Raw genomic sequence first — 27,565 nt, forward strand, 5'->3', positions numbered from 1 at the left:
TTTCTCTTTATTATTGTTGTTGTTGTTTATTTATTCCCTGTTTCTCTTTATAATTGTTGTTGTTATTTATCCCCTGCTTTTTCTCTCCGCAAAGGAGACTTTTATTGTTGTTGTTGTTTATTTATGCCCCGCTTTTTCTCTCTGCAAGGGAGGCTTTTATTGTTGTTGTTTATTCATCCCCAACTTTTCTCTGAAAATGAGACTTTTATTGTTATTGTTTGTTTATCCCCTGCTTTTTCTCTCCGCAAAGGAGACTTTCGACCGGAATGTCCAAGCATGGAACCGGACCGAGAGATGGACGGACGGAGAGACCAGTGCGGAAGGCGCTCCTCCTTTCTTTTGGAAACCTTTAATTGTGCAGAAGATCAAAACCCTTGACATCATCATCATCATCATTATCATAATAAAATGCGTTTGTCACAGTGTGAAGAGGGCCCTTCTTGCAGGGCTTGCCCCACAGGAGCGGGCGGCCAAGGCGCAGCAGCAGCAGCCGCCTCCCAGTGGCCGGAGTGGCCTTTCCGAGGCCCCCATCGCAAAGGGCAGGACTCAGGCCTCGGCCCTTCCTCTGGGCCCCACGGGATGCAGTTTGGCACCGAGGCGGGAGGGAGGGAGGGGACGGGGCTGCCCCTTCCACACATACACCCCGCTCGCTCGTCGTCATGGTCAAGCACTGGTCAGCACCCCAGGCCACATAAGTAAAGGACAGGGCAGCCTGGCCTGAGAGGGGCAAGCAGGGCAGGGAGCGGGGGGGAGGGGGGGACACCCCAGCCCCTCTTTTCCACCCAGCCCTGGCCTGAAGGAAAGCAGGAAGGAAGGGAAGCCACACAAAGACAGGCCAAGGGGGCCCCACGAGCCAGCCGCTTCTTGGCTCTGGGGAGAGAGGCAGAGAGAGGAGGGTCCTCTTCCTCTTCCTCCTCTTCCTCTTGGGCGAGATCCGCACAAGCCCTTGGCGCTGTTCCCTGAGAAGAAGAAGGCTAGTGGGGCCTGGGAGGGGCCCGGGGACCGAGGCCCTCACCCCACCTTGGGGCGGGGGGCCAAGCATACACCCCCCCATGTCAGGCCTCACAGTCCAGGGGGAGAGGGAACGCTGGCCCATCCACCCCAGAGTCCAGTGGCAGGCCGGAGCCGGCGCTCAGGGACCGGGCCTCTCTGGAATGGCTGCAGAAAGTGGGGGGCTCTGGGGTGACCGGCAGCACGACCCTGCAGAAAAGAGAAAGAGAGAGAGAGAGGAGGAGGAACCTCATGAACACACACACATACACACACACGCATGAGGGGCACCTGGGCAAAAGCTCCCTCTGCTGTGGGCCCTGCAAGAGGAGACTTGGGAAAGCAGCTTCCATTGATCTGGAACTGTCTCCCCAGGGACACAAGATTAGCCCCCACCCTGCCCACCTTCCAGAAAGACTGGGATGTTCCAATGGGCCTTTGAAGAATGGTTTAGCTCCTGATGAAGTCTGCCTAGCCCTAAGCCAGTGGTTCTCAACCTGTAGGTCCCTCTCCAAGTGTTTTGGCCTACAACTCCCAAAAATCCCAACCAATTGACCAGCTGTGAGGATTTCTGGGAGTTAAAGGCCAAAATACCTCAGGTGTCACACTTCAGAGTAGGATCACCTTGCTTCACCTGGAATCACCTGGAATATTGCGTCCAATTCTGGGCACCACAATTCAAGAGAGATATTGACTCTAAGGTGGAATGCGTCCAGAGAAAGAGGGCGACTAAAATGATCCAGGGTCTGGAGAACAAGCCCTATGAGGAGCGGCTTAGGGAACTGGGCATGTTTAGCCTGAAGAAGAGAAGGCTGAGAGGAGATATGATAGCCATGTATGAATATGTGAGAGGAAGCCACAGGGAGGAGGAGGGAGCAAGCTTGTTTTCTGCTTCCCTAGAGAGAGACTAGGACGCAATGGAACAATGGCTTCAAACTACAAGAGAGGAGATTCCACCTGAACATGAGGAAGAACTTCCTGACTGTGAGAGCCGTTCAGCAGTGGAACTCTCTGCCCCAGAGTGTGGTGGAGGCTCCTTCTTTGGAAGCTTTGAAACAGAGGCTGGATGGCCATCTGTCAGGGGTGCTTTGAATGCAACATTCCTGCTTCTTGGCAGAATGGGGTTGGGCTGGATGATGGCCCACCAAGTCTCCTCCAACTCTTTGGTTCTAGAATTCTATGATCCTATGCTTCAGACACCAAAGAGCACACAGGCAGTAGTCTTTATGGTTTATTAAAGTAAAAGATAAAAGTTCAAAAAGGCAAAAAAGTGTAGTTCCAAAGATCAATACCAGGTAGCACTGGAGAACAGGATCCACGAAGACACAAGCAAGGCAAAGTCCCATGAGAACATGACAAAGTCCTGAAACCATGAACATGAAAACTGCCAGATAAATCCTAAGTCTCTTGGCTGAAGCGAGAAGTTGCTCTGACACTGGAGTGTTTTCAAACAGCCTGTTTAATACCCTTTGGAAAACACGAAGGTGTTCCTCTGGCCCCTGGCCTCCCTTCTCTCTCTTGCTAGCAATTCTCACACTCCTTCGAACCTTTGGAAAACATGAAAGTATTCCTCTGGCCGCTGGCCTCCCTTCTCTCTCTTGCTAGTGATTCTCACACTCCTTCGAACCTTAAATTCCAAGCGATCAGTTCGATCTAAAGCTCCGGCCTCATCAAGGTCAATCTGTTCGTTAGTGCTTTCTTGCTCATTATCTGGCTGAGAACAACTGTCCTCTCTTCCTGAATCAGAATGCACCTGGCTCTCAGTCAGGGCTCCTCAAACTTTTTAAGCAGAGGGCCAGGTCACAGTCCCTCAAACTGTTGGAGGGCCGGATTATAATTTGAAACAAACATGAATGAATTCCTATGCACACTACACATATATTATTTGTAGTATTATGTGGTAAATTTGTGTATTATATATCGCATTGTATGTTGTAATTGTTAGGCATCGAATTGTGCCTTTGTAAGCCGCCCTGAGTCCCCCCCCTCAGGGGTTGAGAAGGGCGGGGTAGAAGCACCCCAAATACATAAATAAATAAATAAAAGTTCAAAAAACTACATAAAAACAATACAACAATTAAAATGAAGAACAATTTTAACAAATATAAACTTATTAGTATTTCAATGGGAAGTGTAGGCCTGGTTTTGGCTGATGAGATAGAATTGTTGTTGTTGTTGTTGTTGTGTGCTTTCAAGTCGTTTTAGATTTAGGTTGACCCTGAGCAAGGGCCGGGTAAATGACCTTGGAGGGCCGCATCTGGCCCCTGGGCCGTAGTTTGAGGACCCCTGCTCTCAGTAGTTTCATTATCAACAGCGTCATCTCTTGCTGTGGGAAACAACTGAACTTCTGCACCCTGTTCTTCCTCGTCTGTCACAGGGACATCATCGCTTTTCACCTGACTGTGAATCTGAATCCCATCTTCCTCATCAGAATCATTGACATTATCACTCTGAGATTCCAGCTGAGTCACAACATGGGGAGCCACAGGTTGAGAACCGCTGCCCTCATCTTTTGGTTGGATTTCCAGTACTTTATTCTCAGCCCCTGGCTCTATAGTTTCCATGTGCATTAGCCCTTGTCCTGCCCTTTAGTTTCCAATCTGCACATGCTCACTTCTCTAGGTTGATCATGATAGAATCCTAGAGTTGGAAGTGACCTGGTGGGCCATCAACCAGTCCAACCCCATTCTGCCAAGAACAGGGAAATCGCCTTCAAATCACCCCCGACAAATGGCCATCCAGCCTCTGTTTTAAAGCTTCCAAAGAGGAGCCCCCACCACACTCTGGGGCAGAGAGTTCCACTGCTGAACAGCTCTCCCAGTCAGAAAGTTCTTCCTAACGTTCAGTGGAATCTCCTTTCCTGTAGTGTGTCCTAGTCTCCAGAGCAGCAGAAAGGAAGCCTGCTCCTTCCTCTTTATTACTTCCTCCCACATCAGTATATATGGCCCTCATCAAGTCTCCTCTCAGCCTTCTCCTCTGGAGGCTAAACGTGCCCAGCCCTTTAAGCCGCTCCTCATAGGGCTTGTTCTCCAGACCATGGATCGTTTTAGTCTCCCTCCTCAGGACGCATTCCAGCTTCCCAATATCTCTCTTGAATGGTGGTGCCCAGAATTGGACACAATATTCCAGATAAAGTGGTCTAACCAAAGTGGAATAGAGCATGGGGAGCATGACTTCCCTAGATCTAGACCAGTGGTTCTCAACCTGTGGGTCCCCAGGTGTTTTGGCCTACAATTCCCAGAAATCCCAGCTAGTTTATCAGCTGTTAGGATTTCTGGGAGTTGAAGTCCAAAACATCTGGGGACCCACAGGTTGAGAACCACTGGACTAGATGCAGGCCAACATCCCATTGGCTTTTTAAATACAATGACAAGACAGAAAACAGGCAGGTGTATATTTAAGCTTTTTCCCATCTGTCTGTGTGTGTCCTGGGCTGTGCAGTCCTCACTGGACATGAGGTCAGTCCCTCTTGTGCTGCGTCCACTCGTGGAGGCATCCCCAGCCACACTAAGACCTCCTTCCCCAATCCAAATTACCGGACGATGAAGGTCAGTTCCTCTTGTGCTGCGTCCACTCAAGGAGGCATCCCCAGCCACACTTAGAGACCCCCCCCCCCCAACCCAAACTACTGGACGGTGGAGGTCAGTCCCTGTCGTGCTGTGTCCGCTCATGGAGGCATCCCCAGCCACATCAAACACCCCTCCCATGCAAGCCACTGGACGGCGAAGGGCGGGGCCTGTTTGTGCCCCCAGGCCAGGCCTCTCCCTCTTGCTCACCTGGTCAGGGCTTGCGGGTCTGGGTCTCGTCTGTGGTGTGCACGGAGGCGCCGGCTGTGGGTTGCATCCGGATGGCACCTGGGGGAGCCGGGAGGGGGGGTCAAGGGGGTCACAGCATTGAGACACGGAGCAAAGTGCATTTCAAACAGTGCATCTTAATGTTGAGGTGGATGTTTTTAATGTTTACGTATGCATATAATGAGTTCATGTCCTAGCATTGAATGTTTACCTTTGGGATGTTGTGCTCCGCCCTGAGTCCCCGGAATATAACTAAAGCTATATAAATAAAAATGTTATGTTCGTTTGTGGGATTAACACAACTCAAAAACCACTGGACGAATTGACACCAAATTTGGACACAAGACACCTAACAACCCAATGTATGTCCTTCACTCAAAAAAATTGATTATGTCATTTGGGAGTTGTAGTTCCTGGGATTTATAATTCACCTACAACCAAAGAGCATTCTGAACCCCACCAATGATAAAATTGGACCAAACCTCCCACAAAGAACCCCTATGTGGGCCACAGCAACGCATGGCAGGGGACGGCTAGTGTATATAAATAAAAATGTAATGTTTGTTTGTGGGATTAACATAACTCAAAAACCACTGGACGAATTGACCCCAAATTTGGACACAAGACACCTAACAACCCAATGTATGTCCTACACTCATCAAAACACTGGAAAACACAGAGGAAGGGAATTTAAAAGCCAAAAACCAAAAAATACCATATATATATATATATATATATATATATATATATACACACACACACACACACACACACACACATGCGCCCAAACACACATATATACACATATATACAAAAATATACACACACACATACCCACACAAAACACATAGACTGGGCCACAGCAACGTGTGGCAGGGGACAGCTAGTAATAAATAAATAAGCAAAAGGGAAAGAAGCCCCCAGGGAGACCCACGTTCCCCACACCCCTGTGTGTCTTCCCCCCCTTGCCCCCCACGTCTCACCTTCGTCCTCTGCCCGGATCTGGGCCTCCAGGTCTTCGGGGTTGACGTACTTGTAGGCCTCCTCGTCTTCCGGGGGGCGGCACTTCCCGCAGCAGAAGCAGCAACAGCAGCAGCAACAGCAGCAGGTGACCAGGCTGCAGCAGACCATCAGCGGCTGGAGGGGACGAAGGGGGAGAAGGGTCAAGGCCGAGGGCAAGGGGTGCCAGACCCCCCCTTCCCCACTCCCCCCCCCCCCCAGGGAGGAGCCCACCTTGAACCACCACTTGGACATGAGGAAGTAGTACTTGACGCTCTCCTCGCCAAACTGCTCCGAGACGTAGAGCCCCATGGAGCCGTACTCGTCGTAGATCCGCCGCTTGTTCTCATCGCTGAGGGTGGTGTTGGCGTTGTTGATCTCCTTGAACATCTCGGCCGCTTCTGGGTTGTCCGGGTTCTTGTCCGGGTGGTATTTCAGCGCCAGTTTCCTGGGAGGAGGAGGAGGAAAAAGAAGACAACGTCTCACTCCAAAGCAGACCCGTTTGGACACGCTTGCGGAAGACTTCCTAACCCTGACTCACATTCAAAGAATACTATGTGACACGATGTTTGTTCCTGGGTCATAAATGTCATTTCCTCACTGGTTCTATCGTGAAAAACATGGGAAAAGTTTATATAAAAAGGTTATCTTTGAATTTGGCCCTGCCCAGTGTAATTCTTTTGTATTTTAATGTTTGATTTTATATTCCTGTTGTTGTTGTTTGTTCGTTCAGTCGTCTCCGACTCTTCGTGACCTCATGGACCAGTCCACGCCAGAGCTCCCTGTTGGCCGTCACCACCCCCAGCTCCTTCAAGGTCAGTCCAGTCACTTCAAGGATGCCATCCATCCATCTTGCCCTTGGTCGGCCCCTCTTCCTTTTTCCTTCCACTTTCCCCAGCATCATTCCCTTCTCTAGGCTTTGCTGTCTCCTCATGATGTGGCCTTCAAAGGACTTCCACTTTCCCTCTCGTCTCCTTCCCTCCAGTGAGCAGCCGGGCTTTCTTTCCTGGAGGATGGACTGGTTGGATCTTCTCGCAGTCCAAGGCACTCTCAGAACTTTCCTCCAACACCACAGCTCCTGTGTCGTCTATTATATTGGTTTTGCATTGTATGTATTTTATTTTCTGGTTTTGTTATGCTTTTGTGTAATATTGGTTTTTTTTTGTACTAATGGACGTGGCCTCATGTAAGTTGCCCCGACTCCCCAAGGGAGATGGAGCAAGGTGTAAATAAAGTTTTATTATTATTATTATAGTATTATTATTGGGTTGTTGTAAGTTTTTTTCGGGCTATATGGCCATGGTCTAGAGGCATTCTCTCCTGATGTTTCGCCTGCATCTATGGCAAGCATCCTCAGAGGTAGTGAGGTGCCTACTCACTACGTCTGAGCATCCTCACTACCTCTGAGGATGCTTGCTATAGATGCAGGTGTCAAATCCTGCTCGTAGGGTCTAGCAAACAAACAGTACTCACATAGAATGTGGAGGTAGCCAGCTTTATTGCTTCTACACAGACGAGGGAAAAAAATAACACTACTAATTTCCCTTTTCCATTCAAACCCTTTTATCGTGTTTCTCCTCTCCTCCCCTTCCATAGCCCTCTCCACCTCCTGTGAACAATTCCTCTTGATTAACGCTTCCTCGCAGGACTGCTCTCCTCCTCCAGATTCCTTTGTTGACGCTGACCTTGCTTCAGGTATGTTGGCAGGGCAGGAGTCAAATGCTTATTTTCTCAAGCTTTGAATAATGTCCTGACAGCAGGCAAAACATCAGGAGAGAATGCCTCTAGAACATGGCCATATAGCCTGAAAAAACCTACAACGACCCAGTGATTCCGGCCATGAAAGCCTTCGACAATATTATTATTATTATTATTATTATTATTATTATTATTATTATTACTATTATCGTTAAACTGCCAAAACAGAGGCTAGATGGCCATCTGTCAGAGGTGATTTGAATGCAATATCCCTGCTTCTTGGCAGAATGGGGTTGGACTGGATGACCCAGGAGGTCTCTTCCAACTCTAGGGTTCGATGAGCGGGAGAAACTCTTGAGGAGGGGTCTCTGGCCAAGCTCAGAAAGGAAGAAGGCTTGCTTATCCCTTTCCCGCAGCAGTGATGGAGGCAAAGGTCAACAGCGACATACTGACTACAGGTGCATCTAAACCAGGCACGGGCCAGCTTCAGCCCTCCAGGTGTTGTGGACTTCAGCCCCCATCATTCCTAACAGGCAGTAGGGATGCTCCGGCCTTCCTCGGACAAAGCAACCGACCTCCTTGTTTCCTTTCCTTTATTTTTTTCCCGTAAGAAGCTGGACTTGTTTGCACAAGCTGTGAGGAAACACCCTCATATGGGAGACTTCCGCCTGGTTCTTTTGTCTGCTGCGCTCTGTGTGTGTTTTGTGGGAGGAGGTGGACGGTCTCCCTGTTCTGCCACCAAAGGGTAAATCTTGTGTCTCCAGACCATCAATCATGGGGTTTAGGGAGCCTTTCTGGATCCTGGAAGAGACCACATGGGCCATCGAGTCCAACCCTCTTCATTCAGCCAGGCAGAAAAAGCACCATCAAAGCTCTCCCCGCAACAGTCAGCCAACCTCTAGAACGCTAAGATCTTCTGGGGAGGCCCCACTCTCGCTCCCACCTTCCACACCAAGAGACAGGCCCTTCTTGGTGGTGGCCCCTCGACTGTGGAACACCCTGCCTAGAGAGATAAGATCGGCCCCCTCCCTCCTGTCCTTCCAAAGAATGGTGAAAACCTGGCTTTTTGAACAGGCCTCCCCAAATATGGTATAGATATATAGAATCCTAGAATCAAAGAGTTGGAAGAGACCTCATGGGCCATCCAGTCCAACCCCATTCTGCCAAGAAGCAGGGATATTGCATTCAAATCACCCCTGACAGATGGCCATCCAGCCTCTGCTTCAAAGCTTCCAAAGAAGGAGCCTCCACCACACTCCCTCCGGGGCAGAGAGTTCCACTGCTGAACGGCTCTCACAGTCAGGAAGTTACAGAATCCTAGAATCAAGGAGTTGGAAGAGACCTCCTGGGCCATCATCCAGTCCAACCCCATTCTGCCAAGAAGCAGGAATATTGCATTCAAATCACCCCTGACAGATGGCCATCCAGCCTCATAGAATCATAGAATCAAAGAGTTGGAAGAGACCTCCTGGGCCATCCTCCAGTCCAACCCCATTCTGCCACGAAGCAGGAATATTGCATTCAAAGCACCCCTGACAGATGGCCATCCAGCCTCTGTTTCAAAGCTTCCAAAGAAGGAGCTCCACCACACTCCCTCCGGGGCAGAGAGTTCCACTGCTGAACAGCTCTCACAGTCAGGAAGTTACAGAATCCTAGAATCAAGGAGTTGGAAGAGACCTCCTGGGCCATCCTCCAGTCCAACCCCATTCTGCCAAGAAGCAGGAATATTGCATTCAAATCACCCCTGACAGATGGCCATCCAGCCTCATAGAATCCTAGAGTTGGAAGAGACCTCCTGGGCCATCATCCAGTCCAACCCCATTCTGCCAAGAAGCAGGAATATTGCATTCAAATCACCCCTGACAGATGGCCATCCAGCCTCTGTTTCAAAGCTTCCAAAGAAGGAGCCTCCACCACACTCCCTCCGGGGAAGGCAGAGAGTTCCACTGCTGAACGGCTCTCACAGTCAGGAAGTTCTTCCTCATGTTCAGATGGAATCTCCTCTCTTGTATGATATTATGGACAACTGATGACGCAACCGGACAATGATCTGAGATGGAGACGCTTCGATAATGTTTTAATGTTTTGTTTACTCTGTTTGTGTATGAATTTTCTGCTGTTAGCCAGCCTGAGTCCCTCTTCGGAGGTCGAGAAGACCAGGTTATAAAAGCTCCAAATAAATACATAAATAAATAAATAAATAAATAAATGCTGTGTATGATCTATATGTTTATATTGTTAGCATTTTAAAGTATTAATGATTGTTTTATTTTGTTGTAACTGAGAGGAGATTCCATCTGAACATGAGGAAGAACTTCCTGACTGTGAGAGCCGTTCAGCAGTGGAACTCTCTGCCCTGGAGTGTGGTGGAGGCTCCTTTTTTGGAAGCTTTTAAACAGAGACTGGATGGCCATCTGTCAGGGGTGATTTGAATGCAATATTCCTGCTTCTTGGCAGAATGGGGTTGGACTGGATGGCCCATGAGGTCTCTTCCAACTCTTTGATTCTATGATTCTATGTTCTGGCATCGAATTGTCGCCGATTGTTAACCGCTCCGAGTCGCCCTTGGGCTGAGAGGGGCGGTGTATAAATTTAGTAAATAAATAGTAAATAAATAAACCTCTACTTAAAAGCCTCCAAAGTACTCCCAAGCAGTGAGTTCCACTGCTGAACAGCTATTCTTACGGTCAAGAAGTTCTTCCTGACACTATTCAGGTGGGATCTCCTTCCTGTCACCTGAACTATTGTTCTAAGTCCTAGCCCTGGCCAAGCCGAGCCCTTGACTCACATCCTGACTCTCCTCGGACATGAAAGCGGCCCTGGGGCCGAGTGTCTGAAGAAGGCAAACAATTAAGAAATTAGCATTCCTCCTTCCTCGACAAGAGCAGGACTTCTCAAACTGTGCTCCATGGAGCCCTTGGGACTGGGCGACCCTGGGGATTCTGCTATTATTATAAGTGATTCTTGAAGAGAGAAACTATGAACATGCAAGTCAGCTCAAAGTCCACCTGTGTGATTTTCTTGAGGAGATGCTCCATGGTTTCCTCCGCTTCCTTGCCCAGTCTGCATTTTGGGCCATCCGCTGATTTTTCCATCCTGGCTTGAATGGCCCTTGTCCTGATGGCTTGCTCCTGGGCTGCAAGAATCAGGCCTTCTTCTGTCTCCTTCTTCAGGGCTCCATTTGTGAGCCAGAACCAGATCTTCTTCTTTTTGTCAACTTTTCCTTCAACTTTGTCAAGCCTAGGTTTGTTTTTTTGTAAGATTGTTGACAGAGGGATCCTGGCAATGATGAAAAGCAGTGGGGACAATGAGTCTCCCTGGAAAATTCCTCTTATGATGTTGACAAGAACATAGTTTCCATTTCCAACATGATGATGATGATGATGATGATGATGAGATATTAACAAGCTGGAATGTGTCCAGAGGAGGGCGACTAAAATGATCCAGGGTCTGGAGAACAAGCCCTATGAGGAGCGGCTTAAGGAGCTGGGCATGTTTAGCCTGAAGAAGAGAAGGCTGAGAGGGGATATGGTAGCCATGTATAAATATGTGAGAGGAAGCAACAGGGAGGAGGGAGCAAGCTTGTTTTCTGCTTCCTTGGAGACTAGGACGCAATGGAACAATGGCTTCAAACTACAAGAGAGGAGATTCCATCTGAACATTAGGAAGAACTTCCTGACTGTGAGAGCTGTTCAGCAGTGGAACTCTCTGCCCCGGAGTGTGGTTGAGGCTCCTTCTTTGGAGGCTTTTAAGCAGAGGCTGGATGGCCATCTGTCAGGGGTGCTTTGAATGCAATATTCCTGCTTCTTGGCAGAATGGGGTTGGACTGGATGATGGCCCAGGAGGTCTCTTCCAACTCTTTGATTCTATGATTCTATGATGATGATGATTACTACTACTACTACTACTACGAAGACTGGGTGGCAATTTATATGGGGCGCTTTGATTGTGCTTTTCCTACATGAAGGCAGAAGGGGGTGGGACTGGTTCCGGTCCAGTGTATCTGTCCGAACGTATCTCCCTCTACGTCCCACCTCGGAGTCTGAGATCATCTGGGGAGGCCCTGCTCTCGACCCCACCACTGTCACAAGTGAGGCTGGAGCAGGGCTTTCTCAGTGGTGGCCCCTCACCTGTGGAACTCACTCCCGGGGGAAATCAGGGCATCATCATCCCTCCTCTCCTTCAGGAGGAGAGTGAAGACGTGGTTATGGGACCAGGCCTTTGGGCACTCTGGCAATTAAATAAGACAATCAGGCGAGTAAGACCAACAGGACTGACGAAGTGGAACGCAAATTAGAACTATGAGTTAGCGAACGCTGACCATGTAGGAGGAGGAATTGGGTTTGTATTGGTTTTATTGATTTTATGGGTATAATAAATGCAAGAAATATAATGCTTGAATTGTTGTTAACTGTGAATTGATGTAATTTTGTGTTTGATTGTTCTATGATGCAGGCATCAAATTGTGCCTTTGCTTTTGTAAGCCGCCCTGAGTCCCCTTCGGGGTGAGAAGGGCGGGGTAAAAGAACCCCGAAATAATAATTAAAAAAAGATGGCCCCTGGGGTTGCTCCTATTATTATTACAAACGTTGGGTGGCCATCTGTTGGGGGTGCTTTGATTGTGCTTTTCTTGCCAGGCAGAAAGGGGCTGGACTAGATGCCCCCTGGGCGCCTTTCACTGAAATATTGTTAAGTTTATGTTGGTTAAAATTGTTCTTCATTTTACATATTGTATTATTTATTTATTTCCCCCCCCCCTTTTCTTTTTTTTTGCACTGTGTGAATATGTTCACACAAACACTCTCCATCCATCTGCCTCTGGCTTGGCCCATGCCTAATATATATACTTGATATATAATATAGTATGTAATATGTAAACATTATATTACATTATATAATGTCACTGTCACTGAACATCGAGAAAACCAAAGTGCTGTTCCAGCAGTTATCAGCCATCCCCTCTCCAATGCCAGAGATACAGCTTAATGGTGTCACATTAGAAAATGTGGACCATTTCCGCTCCCTTGGCAGCCACCTCTCCACCAAAGTCAACATCAACACCAAAATACAACACCGCCTGAGCTCTGCAAGTGCAGCATTTTCCCGAATGAAGCAGAGAGTGTTTGAGGACCGGGACATCCGTAGGGATATCAAGGTGCTTGTCTATAAAGCTATTGTCCTCCCAACCCTGCTCTATGCCTGTGAGACGTGGACTGTCTACAGACGTCACATGCAGCTCCTGGAACGATTCCATCAGCGCTGCCTTCGGAAAATCCTGCAAATCTCTTGGGAAGACAAGCGGACAAACGTCAGCGTGTTGGAAGAAGCAAAGACCACCAGCATTGAAGCAATGGTCCTCCAACATCAACTCCGCTGGGCTGGCCACGTTGTCCGGATGCCTGACCACCCTCTCCCAAAGCAGTTGCTCTACTCTGAACTTAAGAACGGAAAACGGAACGCTGGTGGACAGGAAAAGAGATTGAATGATGGCCTCAAAGCCAACCTTAAAACCTCTGGCATAGACACTGAGAACTGGGAAGCCCTGGCCCTTGAGCGCTCCAGCTGGAGGTCAGCTGTGACCAGCAGTGCTGCAGAATTCGAGGAGGCACGAGTGGAGGGTGAAAGAGAGAAACGTGCCAGGAGGAAGGCACGTCAAGCAACCCCGACCGGGACCGCCTTCCACCTGGAAACCAATGCCCTCCTCACTGCGGAAGAAGATGCAGAGCAAGAATAGGGCTCCACAGCCACATACGGACCCACAGGGAAACCCATGATGGAAGACCATCTTACTCGTCCAACGAGGGATTGCCTAATGAATGAATGAATGAATGAATTACATTATATTATATTCTAGCTTGGGGAATTGGCTATGCACAGGTTATTTCAAAGTGTTGGGTCTGTGTGGCAAGTTTGGCCCAGATCCACCAATGGTGGGGTTCACAATGCTCTCTGGATGCAGGGTAATAATAATAATAATAATAACTTTATTTGTACCCTGCTACCATCTCCCCAAGGGACTCGGTGCGGCTTACATGAGGCCAAGCCCATAACACAAGAAACAATAGCAACAGTAATACAAAACAATAAATAAACTCATAAGCAGAAAATAAGCAATGAACATTAACCATAACACGACGCATTTAAAAACCTATGGCTGGGCCAAATGTAATAATTTCCAATAATAGAGTTTCCAATTCTATTATTCTATGCTTCTAACGTTTCTTGGGGCTCCACAACAAAACTTTGTCTTCAAAACGAGGTTTGCAAACTGTAAAACCTTGAGAACCGCCTGCTCCAGTGTCGAGAGGAAGGCAGGCCGCTAATTCCCTAATTACTGAGTCTAGACAGGAGTAAACCAAGGAGCTGCAGCACAGATTAAATCCGCACTCCGCCCTGGAGCAGCGCATGAAGCAAAAAGGAAGCGCAAGGCAGGGAGCAAAACGTTCCCTGTTTCCCCATCGCTCTCCCAAAGGGAGAATGAGAGACTCCCTCCTGGGCACACGGAAGACTGGGCCACTTGGAAGGAAGGCGCTGAACAAACTGTGCAGACCCAACCTTAAGAGATGGGGCTTCAAAGTGGAGTGCGCAGAAGAGCAAACCACGGACCATATACTACAATGCAGCCTGAGCCCTGCCACATGCACAATGAATGAGGACCTTCTTATAGCAACACCAGAAGCACTCCAAGTGGCCAGCTACTGGTCAAAGGATATTTAACATCATTCCAAGTTTGCAAACTTTGTTTCTGTTTGCAAATACATTCAAACTGTACCCTTGGTTCACTTCTGATAAGATAAAATACAATAAATAAGTCCCAGAGGGAAAGCAACCCCTTCTGCTCAGAGAGGACAAACAGCTTTGAAACAGAGGCTGGGTGGCCATCTGTCAGGGGTGATTTGAATGCAATATTCCTGCTTCTTGGCAGAATGAGGTTGGACTGGATGATGGCCCAGGAGGTCTCTTCCAACTCTAGGATGAACTTCCTGACTGTGAGAGCTGTTCAGCAGTGGAACTCTCTGCCCCAGAGTGTGGTGGAGGCTCCTTCTTTGGAAGCTTTTAAACAGAGGCTGGATGGCCATCTGTCAGGGGTGATTTGAATGCAATATTCCTGCTTCTTGGCAGAATGGGGTTGGACTGGGTGATGGCCCAGGAGGTCTCTTCTAACTCTAGCATTCTAGGATTCTATGATCTCCCCCCAAGGCAAAATCCTGCATAAGGTTGCTATAAGTTTTTCAGGCTACCTAGCCATTTCCAGAAGCATTCTCTTCTGATGTTTCACCTGCATCTATGGCAGGCAGCCTCAGAGGCTGTGAGTTCTGTTGGAAACTAGGCAAGTGGGGTTTATAGATATCCCAGTGGAATGATGTCCAGGGTGGGAGAAAGAACTCTTGTCTGTTGGAGGTAGGTGGGAATGTTTAAATTGGCCACCTTGATTACTTCAATTCACTTTCTTAATTAGCATTTCTTGATTAGCATTTAATGGCCTAACAATTTCAAGGTATGGCTTCTTACTGCCTGGGGGAATCCTTTGTTGGGAGGTGATTAGGTGGCTCAGCTACTGTATGTTGTTGTTGTTGTTGTTATTACCAATCTCCATGGGGAAATATGGGTTAGCTGGAAGTCTACTGATATATAGATAGATAGATAGATAGGAATCCTCAGAGGTTGTGAAGTCTGTTGGAAATTAGGAAAATAGGGTTTATCTATCTGTGGAATGTCCAGAGTGGGAGAAAGATCTCTTGTCTGTTTGAGGTAGGTGTGAATGTTGCAGTTTACCAGCTCGATTAGCATTTAATGGTCTAATAGTTTCAAAGTCTGGCTTCTTACAGCCTGGGGAAAAATGTTTTTGGGATGTGATTAGCTGGCCTAGCTACTGTATATCATCATCATCATTATCTTACGCATACCAATCTCCATGGGTAATATGGGTTAACTGGGAGTCTACTGAATTATATATATACTAGCCGTCCCCTGCCACACGTTGCTGTGGCCCACATGGGGGTTCTGTGTGGGAGGTGTAGCTCAATTCTATCATTGGTGGGGTTCAGAATGCTCTGTGATTGTGGGTGAACTATAAATCCTGGCAAGTACAACTCACAAATGTCAAGATTCTATTTCCCCCAAACTCCACCAGTGTTCACATTTGGGCATATTGAGTATTTGTGTAGAGTTTGGTCCAGATCCATCATTGTTTGAGTCCACAGTGCTCTACCTGGATGTAGGTGAACTACAACTCCCACACCAAAGGACATTGCCCACCAAAACCTTCCAGTGTTTTCTGTTGGTCATGGGAGAACTGTGTGCCAAGTTTGGTTCAATTCCATCGTTGTTGGGGTTCAGAATGCTCTGTGATTGTATATGAACTACAAATCCCAGCAACTACATCTCCCAAATGTCAAGATTCTATTTTCCCCAAACTCCACCAGTGTTCACATTTGGGCATATTGAGTATTTGTGCCAAGTTTGGTCCCGATCCATCATTGTTTGAGTCCACAGTGATCTCTGGATGTAGGTAAACTACAACTCCAAAACCAAAGGACACTGCCCACCAAAACCTTCCAGTGTTTTCTGTTGGTCATGGGAGAACGGTGTGCCAAGTTTGGTTCAATTCCATCGTTGGTGGAGTCCAGAATGCTCTTTGATTATAGGTGAACTATAAATCCTAGCAACTACAACTCCCAAATGACCAAATGATGGTCACTCCTTGTGTTGTGAGACGTTTTGTTGCCAAATTTGGTGTGATTTCGTTCATTGGTTCTTTCGTTTTTAAGGAACTCATTATGCACAGAGCATTTTTATATAGATAGACATACATGAGTAAAACCCACTTGCCTAGTTTCCAACAGACCTCACAAACTCTGAGGATGCCTCTCATTGATGTGGGCGAAACACCAGGAGAGAATGCTTCTAGAACATGGCCATACAGCCCAGAAAACTCACAGCAACCCAGTGATTCCGGCCATTAAAGCCTTTGACGACACAATCCTGTACCAGCTGACCTTTACACTTGGAGCTGGGCTGGGACCGAAGGGTGGGGTGCCTGCCTTGGCCTTGGCCTTGCCCTGAGAGCATCCTCCCTTGGCACAAACACCAGGAAGGGAGGGAGGGAGGGAAGGAGGCATTCCAAGGAAAGCCCCGCTAGTGACACACCTTCTGTGCGCTGAGTGTCTCTGGCAGGTAAATAACACTGGGAAACCACAGGGCTGTGCACCAATCATGTTCCTTGATTCGTGTTTGGGCGCTGCGTTTGGTGGTAGCAAAGGACATACTTGGACGTAGCAAGAACGTAGCAACCATCATGTCAAAGGAACCACTGACCGCAGAGGGAAGCTGATGAGGAAACACAACATACAAACCACTTACAGACCCACCAAGAAAATCCAACAAATGTTCCGTTCAGCAAAGGACAAGAGGGATCCTCTCACTTCTGCAGGAGTCTACCGGATACCATGCAGCTGTGGACAAGTCTACAGAGGGACCACCAAACGCAGCCGCATTGCCCAGAATCAAGGAACAGGAAAGACACTGCAGACTCCTTCAACCAGAGAAGTCAGCCATAGCAGAGCACCTGAGGAACCAACCTGGACACAGCATATTATTGGAGAACACAGAAATGCTGGACCACACCAACAACCACCATGTCAGACTACACAGAGAAGCCAGTGAAATCCACAAGCATGTGGACAATTTCAACAGAAAGGAAGAGACCATGAAAATGAACAAAATCTGGCTCCCAGTATTAAAAAACTCTAAAATTACAACAGCAAAACAACAAAGAGTAAACAATCAGGCACATCAAATCACTCTCAACAAAAGATTCCCCCCAGGCACTTCCAAGCCATTAAATGCTAATGAAGGTGGTCAGTTGAAACATTCACCCCCTAGCTCCAGCAGACAAGAGTCCTTTGTCCCACCCTGGTCATTATTCCACAGATATATAAACCCTTTTCCCTAGTTTCAACAGACCTCACTACCTCTGAGGATGCTTGCCATAGATACAGGTGAAACGTCAGGAGAGAATGCCTCTAGAACATGGCCACATAGCCCGAAAAACCTACAACAGCCAAATAATTAAGGTGGTCAGTTGAAACATTCACACCTAGCTCCAGCAGACAAGAGTTCTTTGCCCCACCCTGGTCATTCCACGGATATATAAACCCTTTTCCCTAGTTCCAACAGACCTCACTACCTCTGAGGATGCTTGCCATAGATACAGGTGAAACGTCAGGAGAGAATGCCTCTAGAACATGGCCACATAGCCCGAAAAACCTACAACAGCCAACTAATTAAGGTGGTCAGTTGAAACATTCACACCTAGCTCCAGCAGACAAGAGTCCTTTGTCCCACCCTGGTCATTATTCCACAGATATATAAACCCATTTTCCTACTTCCAACAGACCTCACTACCTCTGAGGATGCTTGCCATCTTCTTCTTCTTAGGCGATACCTCATTGGACGAGTAAGATGGTCTTCCATTATGGGTTTCCTTGTGGGTCCGCATGTGGCTGTGGAGCCCTATTCTTGCTCTGCACCTTCTTCCACATTGTGGGCATTGGTTTCCAGGTGGAAGGCGGTCCCGGTCGGGGTTGGCTTGACGCGCCTTCTTCCTCTTGGCACGTTTCTCCCTTTCACCCTCCATTCGTGCCTCTTCAAATTCTGCAGCACTGCTGGTCACAGCTGACCTCCAGCTGGAGCGCTCAAGGGCCAGGGCTTCCCAGTTCTCAGTGTCTATGCCAGAGATTTTAAGGTTGGCTTTGAGCCCATCTTTAGGCCTCAAAGAAGACCCAATGCTTGCCATAGATGTAGGCGAAACATCAGGAGAGAATGCCTCTAGACCATGGTCATATAGCCCGAAAAAACCTACAACAACCCAGTGGTTTCGGCCATGAAAGCCTTCGACAATACAGAATCTAGACATTTGGGAGTTGTAGTTGCTGGGATTTATAGTTCACCAACAATCACAGAACATTCTGAACCCTACCAGCGATAGAGTTGGGCCAAACCTCCCACACAGAATCCCCTCATGTGGGCCACAGCCTGTTTGTTTCCCCTCTGTTGTTTTGCTGATGTAATTTTTGAGTTTTTTTAATACTGATAGCCAGATTTTGTTCATTTTCATGGTTTCTTCCTTTCTGTTGAAATTGTCCACATGCTTGTGGATTTCAGTGGCTTCTCTGTGTAGTCTGACATGGTGGTTGTGAGAGTGGTCCAGCACTTCTGTGTTCTCAAATTACATCAAAAATTACATCAGCAAAACAACAGAGGGGAAACAAACAGGCACATGAAATCACTCTCAATGAAAGATTCCTCCCAGGCCTTCCAAGCCATTGAATGCAAATCAAGGTGATCAGCTGAAACATTCCCACCTAGCTCCAGCAGACAAGAGTCCTTTGTCCCACCCTGGTCATCATTCCACAGATATATAATCCCATTTTCCTAGTTCCAACAGACCTCACTACCTCTGAGGATGCTTGCCATAGATGCAGGCGAAACGTCAGGAGAAAATGCCTCTAGACCATGGCCATATAACCCGGAAAAACCTACAACAACCCAACAAAACAATACATCATTACACTCTGCACAGGAACGTCAATCCTAGAGCAGGCCTGGGCCAGCTTGGGACCTCCCTCCAAGTGTTTTGGACTCCAACTCCCACAATTCCTAGCAGCCTCCCGGAATTGTGGGAGTTGTAGTCCCAAACATCTCGAGTGAGTGAGGGCCCAGGTAGGCCGCGGCCTGCCCTCGAGTGAGGAGCGCTTGACCCACCGGTAGGCCCGCTTGAGGTCCTCTGAGGAGGCGCCCTTCTCCACGCCCAGCACCCGGTAGAGGCTCTCTCCGGCGCGGGACATCTTCCGCTGGGGCCGACCGCCCTCCGCCATCGCGCCCTACACAAGGAAGGAAGGGGAGAAGGAAGGGAGAAGGGCCGGGCCTGCTTCCACTCGACTCCTCTGCCTCAGTGAGAGTGCGCACGCGCAGAAGGAGCGGCCCAGGCCCAACCCAGCTACCAGGCATGCGCAGTGAGGGATTAAGGGGAAGGAGGGAACCAAAGCGGCACACCACTTCCGCATTCCCCGCGATGGTTAGGGCGACACCACGCGGCCGGAGGAGGAATGGCAGGCTGTGGAGGATAATGTCAACCATGAGGCATGCGCAGTGAGGGCCTAAGACTCCAGGAGCATGCGCAACGAGGACCTAGGGGGAAAGAAGGCAGCAAAGCGGGGCCCCACTTCCGCATTCCCCGCCGAGGGTTATGGCGACGCCACGCGGCCGGAGGGGGAATGGCAGGCAGTGGAGGATAAGAATGTCAACAATCAGCCTCCTGCCCTGGAGGCGGAGCCAATGGGAAGACACGCCCTCTTCCTATTTTTTGGAGGGAGGGAGGGAGATTTCCAGTACACACCCCCATTGTACACACCTAACCCCAGAACAATAGGCTCAATGGTGTAAATGGGACAACAGTACACACTCCCATTGCAGGTTTGGGTCCCAGAGCAATAGGCTTAATGGGGTGAATGGGACAATCCATAGACCAGTCCTGGGCCAACTTTGGCCCTCCCTCCAGGTGTTTTGGTACCAGCTGTTAGGAATGGTGGGAGTTGCAGTCCAAAACACCTGGAGGGAGGGCCAAAGTTGGCCCAGGCCTGCCCTTAGTCTCATTGGCAAACCAGTGCATTGCTAATGCGGATGCACACAGGTAGGACTGCAACTCCCATAATTATTATTCTGATGTTTGGAACTGTTCCATTACCTGGGCGTCAGAGACAGAGAAGGATACTTCATTAAATGGAAGGTTGGGGGGTTTGAAGGAGGAAAACATGGAGGCGGGATCATCAAGTTTGCAGATGATACCAAACTGGGATACCAAACCTTGAAGGAGCTGGGGGTGGTGACGGCCAACAGGGAGCTCTGGCGTGGCCTGGTCCATGAGGTCACGAAGAGTCGGAGATGACTGAACGAATGAACAACAAACCAAACTGGGAGGGATAGTCAATATTCTAGAACAGAATTCAATGGGATCTTTTAAATGTATTTTTTGTAATTTTGATGATGTTGTTTGTTGTTTATGTTTTGGTTTTATTTTTGCTGTAATATGTTACCATGTAAGCCACTACGAGTCCCCATTGGGGAGATGGTTGCGGGGTATAAATAAAGATGATGATGATGATGATTATTATTATTATTATTATCATCTTCACAGATGAGAGAGATGATGGGCCAAAACTGACACAATGAAGTCCAATGGAGACAAATGCAAGAGACTCCACTTAGGCAGAAAAAAAGGAAATGCAAAGAGACAGAATGGGGGACAATGAGACCTGGCTCGAGAGCAGGATGTGGGGAAAAGATCTTGGAGTCCTCATGGGGAGGAAGTTAAACATGAGCCAGGAAACCATGTGGTGGCAAAAATGTGATGTGGTGGCAAAAAAGCCAATGGGATTTTGGCCTGCATCAAGAGGAGTTCAGTGTCTAGATCGAGGGAAGTCCTGCTCCCCATGCTGTATTCTGCTTTGGTTAGACCACACCTGGAATCCCACTGGGTCCAATTCTGGGCAACACAATTGAAGGGAGACGTGGACTCTAACTAAGCTGGAATGTGTCCAGAGGAGGGCAGCTAAAATGATCCAGGGTCTGGAGAATAAGCCCTATGAGGAGTGGCTTAAAGAGCTGGGCATGTTTAGCTTGAAGAAGAGAAGGATGAGAGGAGACATGATGAGGACCATGGATCAAGAGGCCAAGGGAAGTCCTAGGGAGGAGGGAGCAGTCTGAGATGAGATATGATGAGAGCCATGTATAAATATGTGAGAGGAAGCCACAGGGAGGAGGAGGGAGCAAGCTTGTTTACTGCTTCCCTGGAGACTAGGACGCAATGGAGCCATAGCTTCAAACTACAGGAAGGGAGATTCCACCTGAATTTTCTCTCAGAGCTGTTCAGCAGTGGAACTCTCTGCCCCGGAGTGTGGAGGAAGCTCCTTCTTTATAGGCTTTGAAGCAGAGGCTGAATGGTCATCTGTCGGGGGTGCTTTGAATGCGGTTTTCCTTCTTCTCGGCTGAATGGGGTTGGACTGGATGGCCCACCGGGTCTCTTCCAACTCTATGGTTTCCCTAGTTTTTGCTGGTGATCCCTCCCACCTTTTCCCATATCATAAAGGAGTGTTAGTGTAGGTTTTTTCGGGCTATATGGCCATGTTCTAGAGGCATTCTCTCCTGACGTTTCACCTACATCTATGGCAAGCATCCTCAGAGGCAGTAAGGTGACACCTACCTCTGAGGATGCTTGCCATAGATGCAGGCATAACATCAGGAGAGAATGCCTCTAGAACAGTGGTTCTCAACCTGGGGTCCCCAGATGTTTTTGGCCTACAACTCCCAGAAATCTCAGCCAGTTTACCAGCTGTTATGATTTCTGGGAATTGTAGGCCAAAAACATCTGGGGACCCCAGGTTGAGAACCACTGCTCTAGAACATGGCCATATAGCCCAAAAAAACCTACAACAACCCAATAAAGGAGTGTTGTTTCTGGGATGGGGGACACAGGTGAGGGGAATGACAAAGGGGGGAAATGGTTTCTCTCTTTCAACTCACCCTCCCCACCTGCACAATGGACTATCCTTCTCTTTCTAGCGACCGCTTCTAGCCTCCATGCAGATAATTGAAAAGGACATTATGGGCTGCCGAGTTTTCCGGGCTGCCTGGATCTGTTCCAGAAGCATTCTCTCCTGCCGTTTCGCCCACATCTGTGGCAGCCATCCTCAGAGGTTGAGGGACCCGAGGGAACGTCGCCATACAGCTCAGAAAATTCACAGCAACCCATTCATTTTGGCCATGAAAGCTTTCGACAACACAGGGGAGCTTATGTTTATTTAGACCCTGCTTTTCCTCTTGACCAGGAGAGTCCGGTCCTGCTCCTGTTTGCTGCCCGGGACAGGGACGAGGGGGTGTCTCTTCAATGTAGGCAGCCCTTAAGGAGATGCCTGTGCTTTCATGTCCCTCCCCACAAAGGCCTCCGCCCCTGAGAGTCTGCTACCTGATTGTATATCTAAGTCTCCAGTCCTGGCATGGGCAAACTTGGGCCCGCCCTCCCTCCCTCCAGGTGTTTGGGGTGCAACTCCCACCATTGCTCACCCCCCAGGCCCCTTTCATTTCCTCCTCAGCTGCTTAAACAGAAAGGAAGGGGAAAGGGAAAGGAATAAATAAATAAATAATCGCCCCCCCCCCCCACCACTGACTCTCCCCACAAAAGGGCCAGGAGGTGTGCTGAAGTCCACCCAGGACAGAGGGAAATATCAGTGGTGAGTCCCTTGCACACACAGAGACGGGCAGAGTGCGCAAACCAGAGCGGTGTGTCCTGCACAGATGGAGTCCGGGGGAGGCGCGGTTGGGAATTTATTTCTTCGTACAAAAGCAGGGAAGGCGGGTGAGTACAGTACTGAGAAAGAGGCCGGGGGGAGGGCCTTGCTCCCAAAGGGTGGAGGCATCAAGAGGACCCCCAAAACCCAACCATGGGCAGGGCCGAGTGTCCGTCTCTCTGGATGTCTGGAGGGAAGCCCCTTGCGGTCAGGGCAACTGGAAGTGGTCCAGGCTCCCAGGAATGGCTCGGCCGGAGGGAAGCCCAGAGCCCCACGGAGCAAGAGGGACCCCAGGAGGACCACTCTCTCCCTCCAGAGCACCACCAGAGGAACCCCCTCCCCATAAATACCCATAAATACCAGGAGTGGCTTTGAGGAGGGACTGGCACACTTCCTCCCGGCCCCTGGCAGGACACGTGCGCAGCAGGAGGGGTCCGTCCATCCATCCGTCCATCTGTCCGTTGCTTTGGGGCTGGGGAGGCTTGGCCTGGGGGAGACCCCCTCCCCCCCGCATCGTCACAGCCCCCCATGTCCGGCCAAGAGGGAGGCCCCTCCCAGCGGGGCCAAGTCAGCAGTCCATGCTCTCGCTGTCGTACCAGGGCAAGGTGCTGTCGGTGCCAAAGTATCTGTCCCCAAAGTTACCTGGGGAGAAAGACAGGAGCCGCGTTAGTCCCAGGTGAAGCCCGGATCTTCTCCGGGGGCCTGAGTGTGACTGGGGCCAGGCCAGCCCCCCCCCCCCACACACACACACATACACCCTGCATTATGGTTTGCATCTGCATAGTGTTTGCTAATTGCACAGAAGCATATAGGAATAACAATAACAATAACAATAACAATAAGGAAGGTGCTCCACAGGGTGACCGACTGCCCAGAGAATGATGGATTGCCCTCTCCGTCCCCTCTTTGGAAGGACTTCATCATTCCCAGAATATTCTCAAGGATCCATCTCACTCTGGATATTCATTTTTTTTATTTGTTACCCTCTGGCAGATGGTATAGGACAGACAGGAGGTCACCCCACTCCCCAGGTTTGAATCACCAACCTTTTGGTCAGCAGTCCTGCCGGCACAAGGGTTTAACCCACTGCGCCACAGGGGCTCCATGGCATAGGATGATACTTTAAGATAATAATAATAATAAACTTTATTTATATCCCGCTACCATCTCCCCAAGGGACTCGGTGTGGCTTACATGAGGCCGAGCCCACAACACATCAATAATAAAACAATAGCAAACAAACAATACAAAACCAGTTAAAATACATCTCATAAACAAAAATAAATAAAATATAAGCAGTACAGTAACACAACAAGCATTTAAAACCTAAGGCTAGGCCAAATGTAAAATTAAAAATTTTAAAAATAATGCTGGGCATGAGCTAGGTAGGATATAATTGGGATGGAAATTTTCAGAGGGGATAAGACGTGCAAATCAATCAATCCTAAGTTCTTGTGGGTTTTTTCGGGCTATAGAGCCATGTTCTAGAGGCATTTCTCCTGACGTTTCGCCTGCATCTATGGCAAGCATCCTCAGAGGTAGTTGTAAGCCGCCCTGAGTCCCCTTCGGGGTGAGAAGGGCGGGGTAAAAGAACCCCAAATAAATAAATAAATAAATAAATAAATAAATTTGTGATCTGTGCCTTCTTGTCTGCTGATTTTGCTGGGACTTTTGCAAAAGGCTTTCATCGGTGTCTGTAGTAAGACTTCCTTGTTTTCTTTTCCAATTGCATTTCCTTGTTTTGTTTGCTGGAGTAGAGCATTTTTCTTTTACTTTCCATTTTGTGTTGAGGCTGTTTTTTAAGAGCAAAACAGGACAGGAACGCCCTTCCTGGAGAAATAAGACAGGCCCCATCCCTCCTCTCCTTTCATAAGAAAGGTTTCAACAAGCCTTCGAGAACAACTAGTTCTAGCTCTGCCCCAGATACTCTTGAATACGGCCAAATCTTTTTTCTACCAATTACCCAGGTCACTTCCTCCTATCAGACCCTGGAAATGAACAGCCATAGACTCTACCTACTTTCCCGGGCCCTCTAAAATCGCACTAGCCTCGGCCCGGCCTTTTAAATGGCCTTGAACAGGCAGGATTATTTCAAATATATATGTGCTCTTGTCATTTTTTATGCTTATATTGCCTTGTTAATTTTATGTTTATGTTGTTTACTTTGTATGTATTGATGATGTTACTTTGGAACCGCTCTGAGTCCCCTCGGGGAGATAGAGCAGTATATCAATATTATTATTATTATCATTATTACTATTATTATTATTATTATTATTATTATTAACAAGAACCAATAGGCTGAGAATGAGCTTTTACCCAGATCTCTGGCTATATTGAACTCTGTGGCTTTGTCAGAAATATTAAAAATTAACTGGGTATTTTTGATTACAAAAGTGTGAGTCAAGCACTGAGTGAGAAGGCTGAAGCCTATTAAGAGTCAGTGGGCCAAAGCTAGTTTCATCCTGAGGAGTGAGGCAAACCTGTGTGAGAGAAGCCTCGTGTGAGAAAGCTCCAGTGTGAAGGCTGCTGTGTGTAAAGCTACTATGTGTGTGTTTATATTTGTGTCCCTTTTCATTGCTATCTCATCCAGAGTTTTATCATTTTATGTCGTGCATTTGGCCCGCCCACTGGGTTTGATTTTCTATTATGTTATTTTGTACTGTTTATTTTACTTCATTGGTTTATTTATTTTATTGTGATGTTATTGTGTTGTTTATATTTTATATTGTTGGGCTTGGCCTCATGTAAGCTGCTCCGAGTCCCCTTTGGGCAGATGATGGTGGCGGGGTATAAATAAAGATTGTTGTTGTTGTTGTTGTTGTTGTTGTTATTGGTGTTATGGAAACCTAGTTCCTGTAAATTTGTTGTTGTTCATACGTTCAGTCATTTCCAACTCTTCGTGACCTCATGGACCAGCCCACGCAGAGCTCCCTGTTGGCCGTCACCTTCCCCAGCTCCTTCAGAGTCAAGCTATTCCTGTAAATAGTGCAACTATATTATTTTACTCCAAAGAAAAGCCTTCCATGGAAGAGATCACATTGGTCTGTGTGTTCTCTGCATCCCTCTGGGCAACTTGTGCGGGTTCACGCTGCTGCTAATAAGTTCCTCTGCTATGTATTCATGGAGAGAGTCTTTTGTCAACAAGCCCACTCGCCCAACAGGTTTCACACCGAGGTTGTGTAATAATGATTAGAATGCGGAAGGACGTTTGCTTTCTTTTGCAATTCTAAGTAAATATAAATAAATAAATAAAGGAGGGAGGGACTGAACTTCCTTTCTGCTGCCCTGGAGACTAGGACACTTTTAATATATGTGTCTTATGGCGACAATTTTTATGCTGATATTTTGTTTTGTTAAACTTATGGTTATGTTGTTTTTACTTTGTATGTTTTGTGATGTTACCTGGGAAACGCTCTGAGTCCCCTCGGGGAGATGGAGTGGTATATAAACAAAGTATTATTATTATTATTATTATTATTATTATTATTATTATTATAATTATTAGGGCGCAATGGAAAAGTGGCTTTAAACTACAAGAAAGGAGATTCCATCTCAACATTAGGAAGAACTTTCTGACTATGAGAGCTGTTCAGCAGTGGAACTCTCTGCCGCGGAGTGTGGTAGAGGCTCCTTCTTTGGAAGCTTTGAAACAGAGGCTGGATGGCCATCTGTGCAAGGGAGCCATGGCTTCAAACTAGAAGAAAGGAGGTTCCATCTGAACATGAGGAAGAACTTCCTGACTGGGAGAACTGTTCAGCAGTGGAACTCTCTGCCCCAAAGTGTGGTAGAGGCTCCTTCTCTGGAAGCTTTGAAACAGAGGCTGGATGACCATCTGCGCAAGGGAGCCATGGCTTCAAACTACAAGAAAGGAGATTCCATCTGAACATGAAGAAGAACTTCCTGACTGGCAGAGCTGTTCAGCAGTGGAACTCTCTGCCGCGGAGTATGGTGGAGGCTCCTTCTTTGGAGGCTTTTAAACAGAGGCTGGATGACCATCTGTCAGGGGTGATCTGAATGCAATATTCCTGCTTCTTGGCAGAACGGGGTTAGACTGGATGGCCTACCAGGTCTCTTCCAACTCTAGGATTCTAATAATAATAATAATCATAATACTAATAATAATACTTTATTTACACCCTGCCACCATCTCCCCAAGGGACTCGGAGTGGCTTACATGAGGCCAAGCCCAACAATACATCAAAAACAACAAGCAATAATGAAAACAACAAGTAGTAAACAAAAATAAACAATAGAATCATAGAATCCTAGAATCAAAGAGTTGGAAGAGACCTCATGGGCCATCATCCAGCCCAACCCCATTCTGCCAAGAAGCAGGAATATTGCAATCAAAGCACCCCTGACAGATGGCCATCCAGCCTGTTTAAAAGCCTCCAAAGAAGGAGCCTCCACCACACTCCCTCTGGGGCAGAGAGTTCCACTGCTGAACGGATCTCACAGTCAGGAAGTTCTTAGAATCCTAGAATCCTAGAGTTGGAAGAGACCTCATGGGCCATCATCCAGTCCAACCCCATTCTGCCAAGAAGCAGGAATATTGCATTCAAATCACCCCTGACAAATGGCCATCCAGCCTCTGCTTAAAAGCTTCAAAAGAAGGAGCCTCCACCACACTCCCTCCGGGGCAGAGAGTTCCACTGCTGAACGGCTCTCACAGTCAGGAAGCTCTTCCTCATGTTCAGGTGGAATCTCCTCTCTTGTAACTCGGCGACTCAACCG

At 48.0% G+C, this 27,565-nt stretch overlaps 2 protein-coding genes across 2 annotated transcripts in view; both read right to left on the bottom strand.

Moving 5' to 3' along the window:
* Nucleotides 1–333: 333 nt before the first annotated feature.
* DNAJC5G (DnaJ heat shock protein family (Hsp40) member C5 gamma) lies at nucleotides 334–19,633 on the bottom strand. The gene is made up of 5 exons (XM_060754844.2): nucleotides 19,248–19,633; nucleotides 6,018–6,231; nucleotides 5,768–5,921; nucleotides 4,767–4,844; nucleotides 334–1,200 (listed from the first exon to the last, which is right to left on the bottom strand). The coding sequence occupies exons 1-4, from the start codon at nucleotides 19,358–19,360 to the stop codon at nucleotides 4,771–4,773; spliced, it is 555 nt and encodes a 184-aa protein (XP_060610827.1). The 5' UTR covers nucleotides 19,361–19,633; the 3' UTR covers nucleotides 334–1,200; nucleotides 4,767–4,770.
* A 3,215-nt stretch (nucleotides 19,634–22,848) lies between these two features.
* Nucleotides 22,849–27,565, bottom strand: part of LOC132761738 (uridine-cytidine kinase-like 1) — a 30,613-nt gene continuing 25,896 nt past the window's right edge. Inside the window, exon 15 of the mRNA XM_060754821.2 lies at nucleotides 22,849–23,470. Within this exon, the coding sequence (XP_060610804.2) occupies nucleotides 23,397–23,470 (74 nt within the window). The 3' untranslated portion in view covers nucleotides 22,849–23,396. The remainder of the gene's footprint in view (nucleotides 23,471–27,565) is intronic.

The sequence above is a fragment of the Anolis sagrei genome, chromosome 1 (genome assembly GCF_037176765.1).
Source record: "Anolis sagrei isolate rAnoSag1 chromosome 1, rAnoSag1.mat, whole genome shotgun sequence".
Taxonomy (NCBI): Eukaryota; Metazoa; Chordata; class Lepidosauria; order Squamata; family Dactyloidae; genus Anolis; species Anolis sagrei.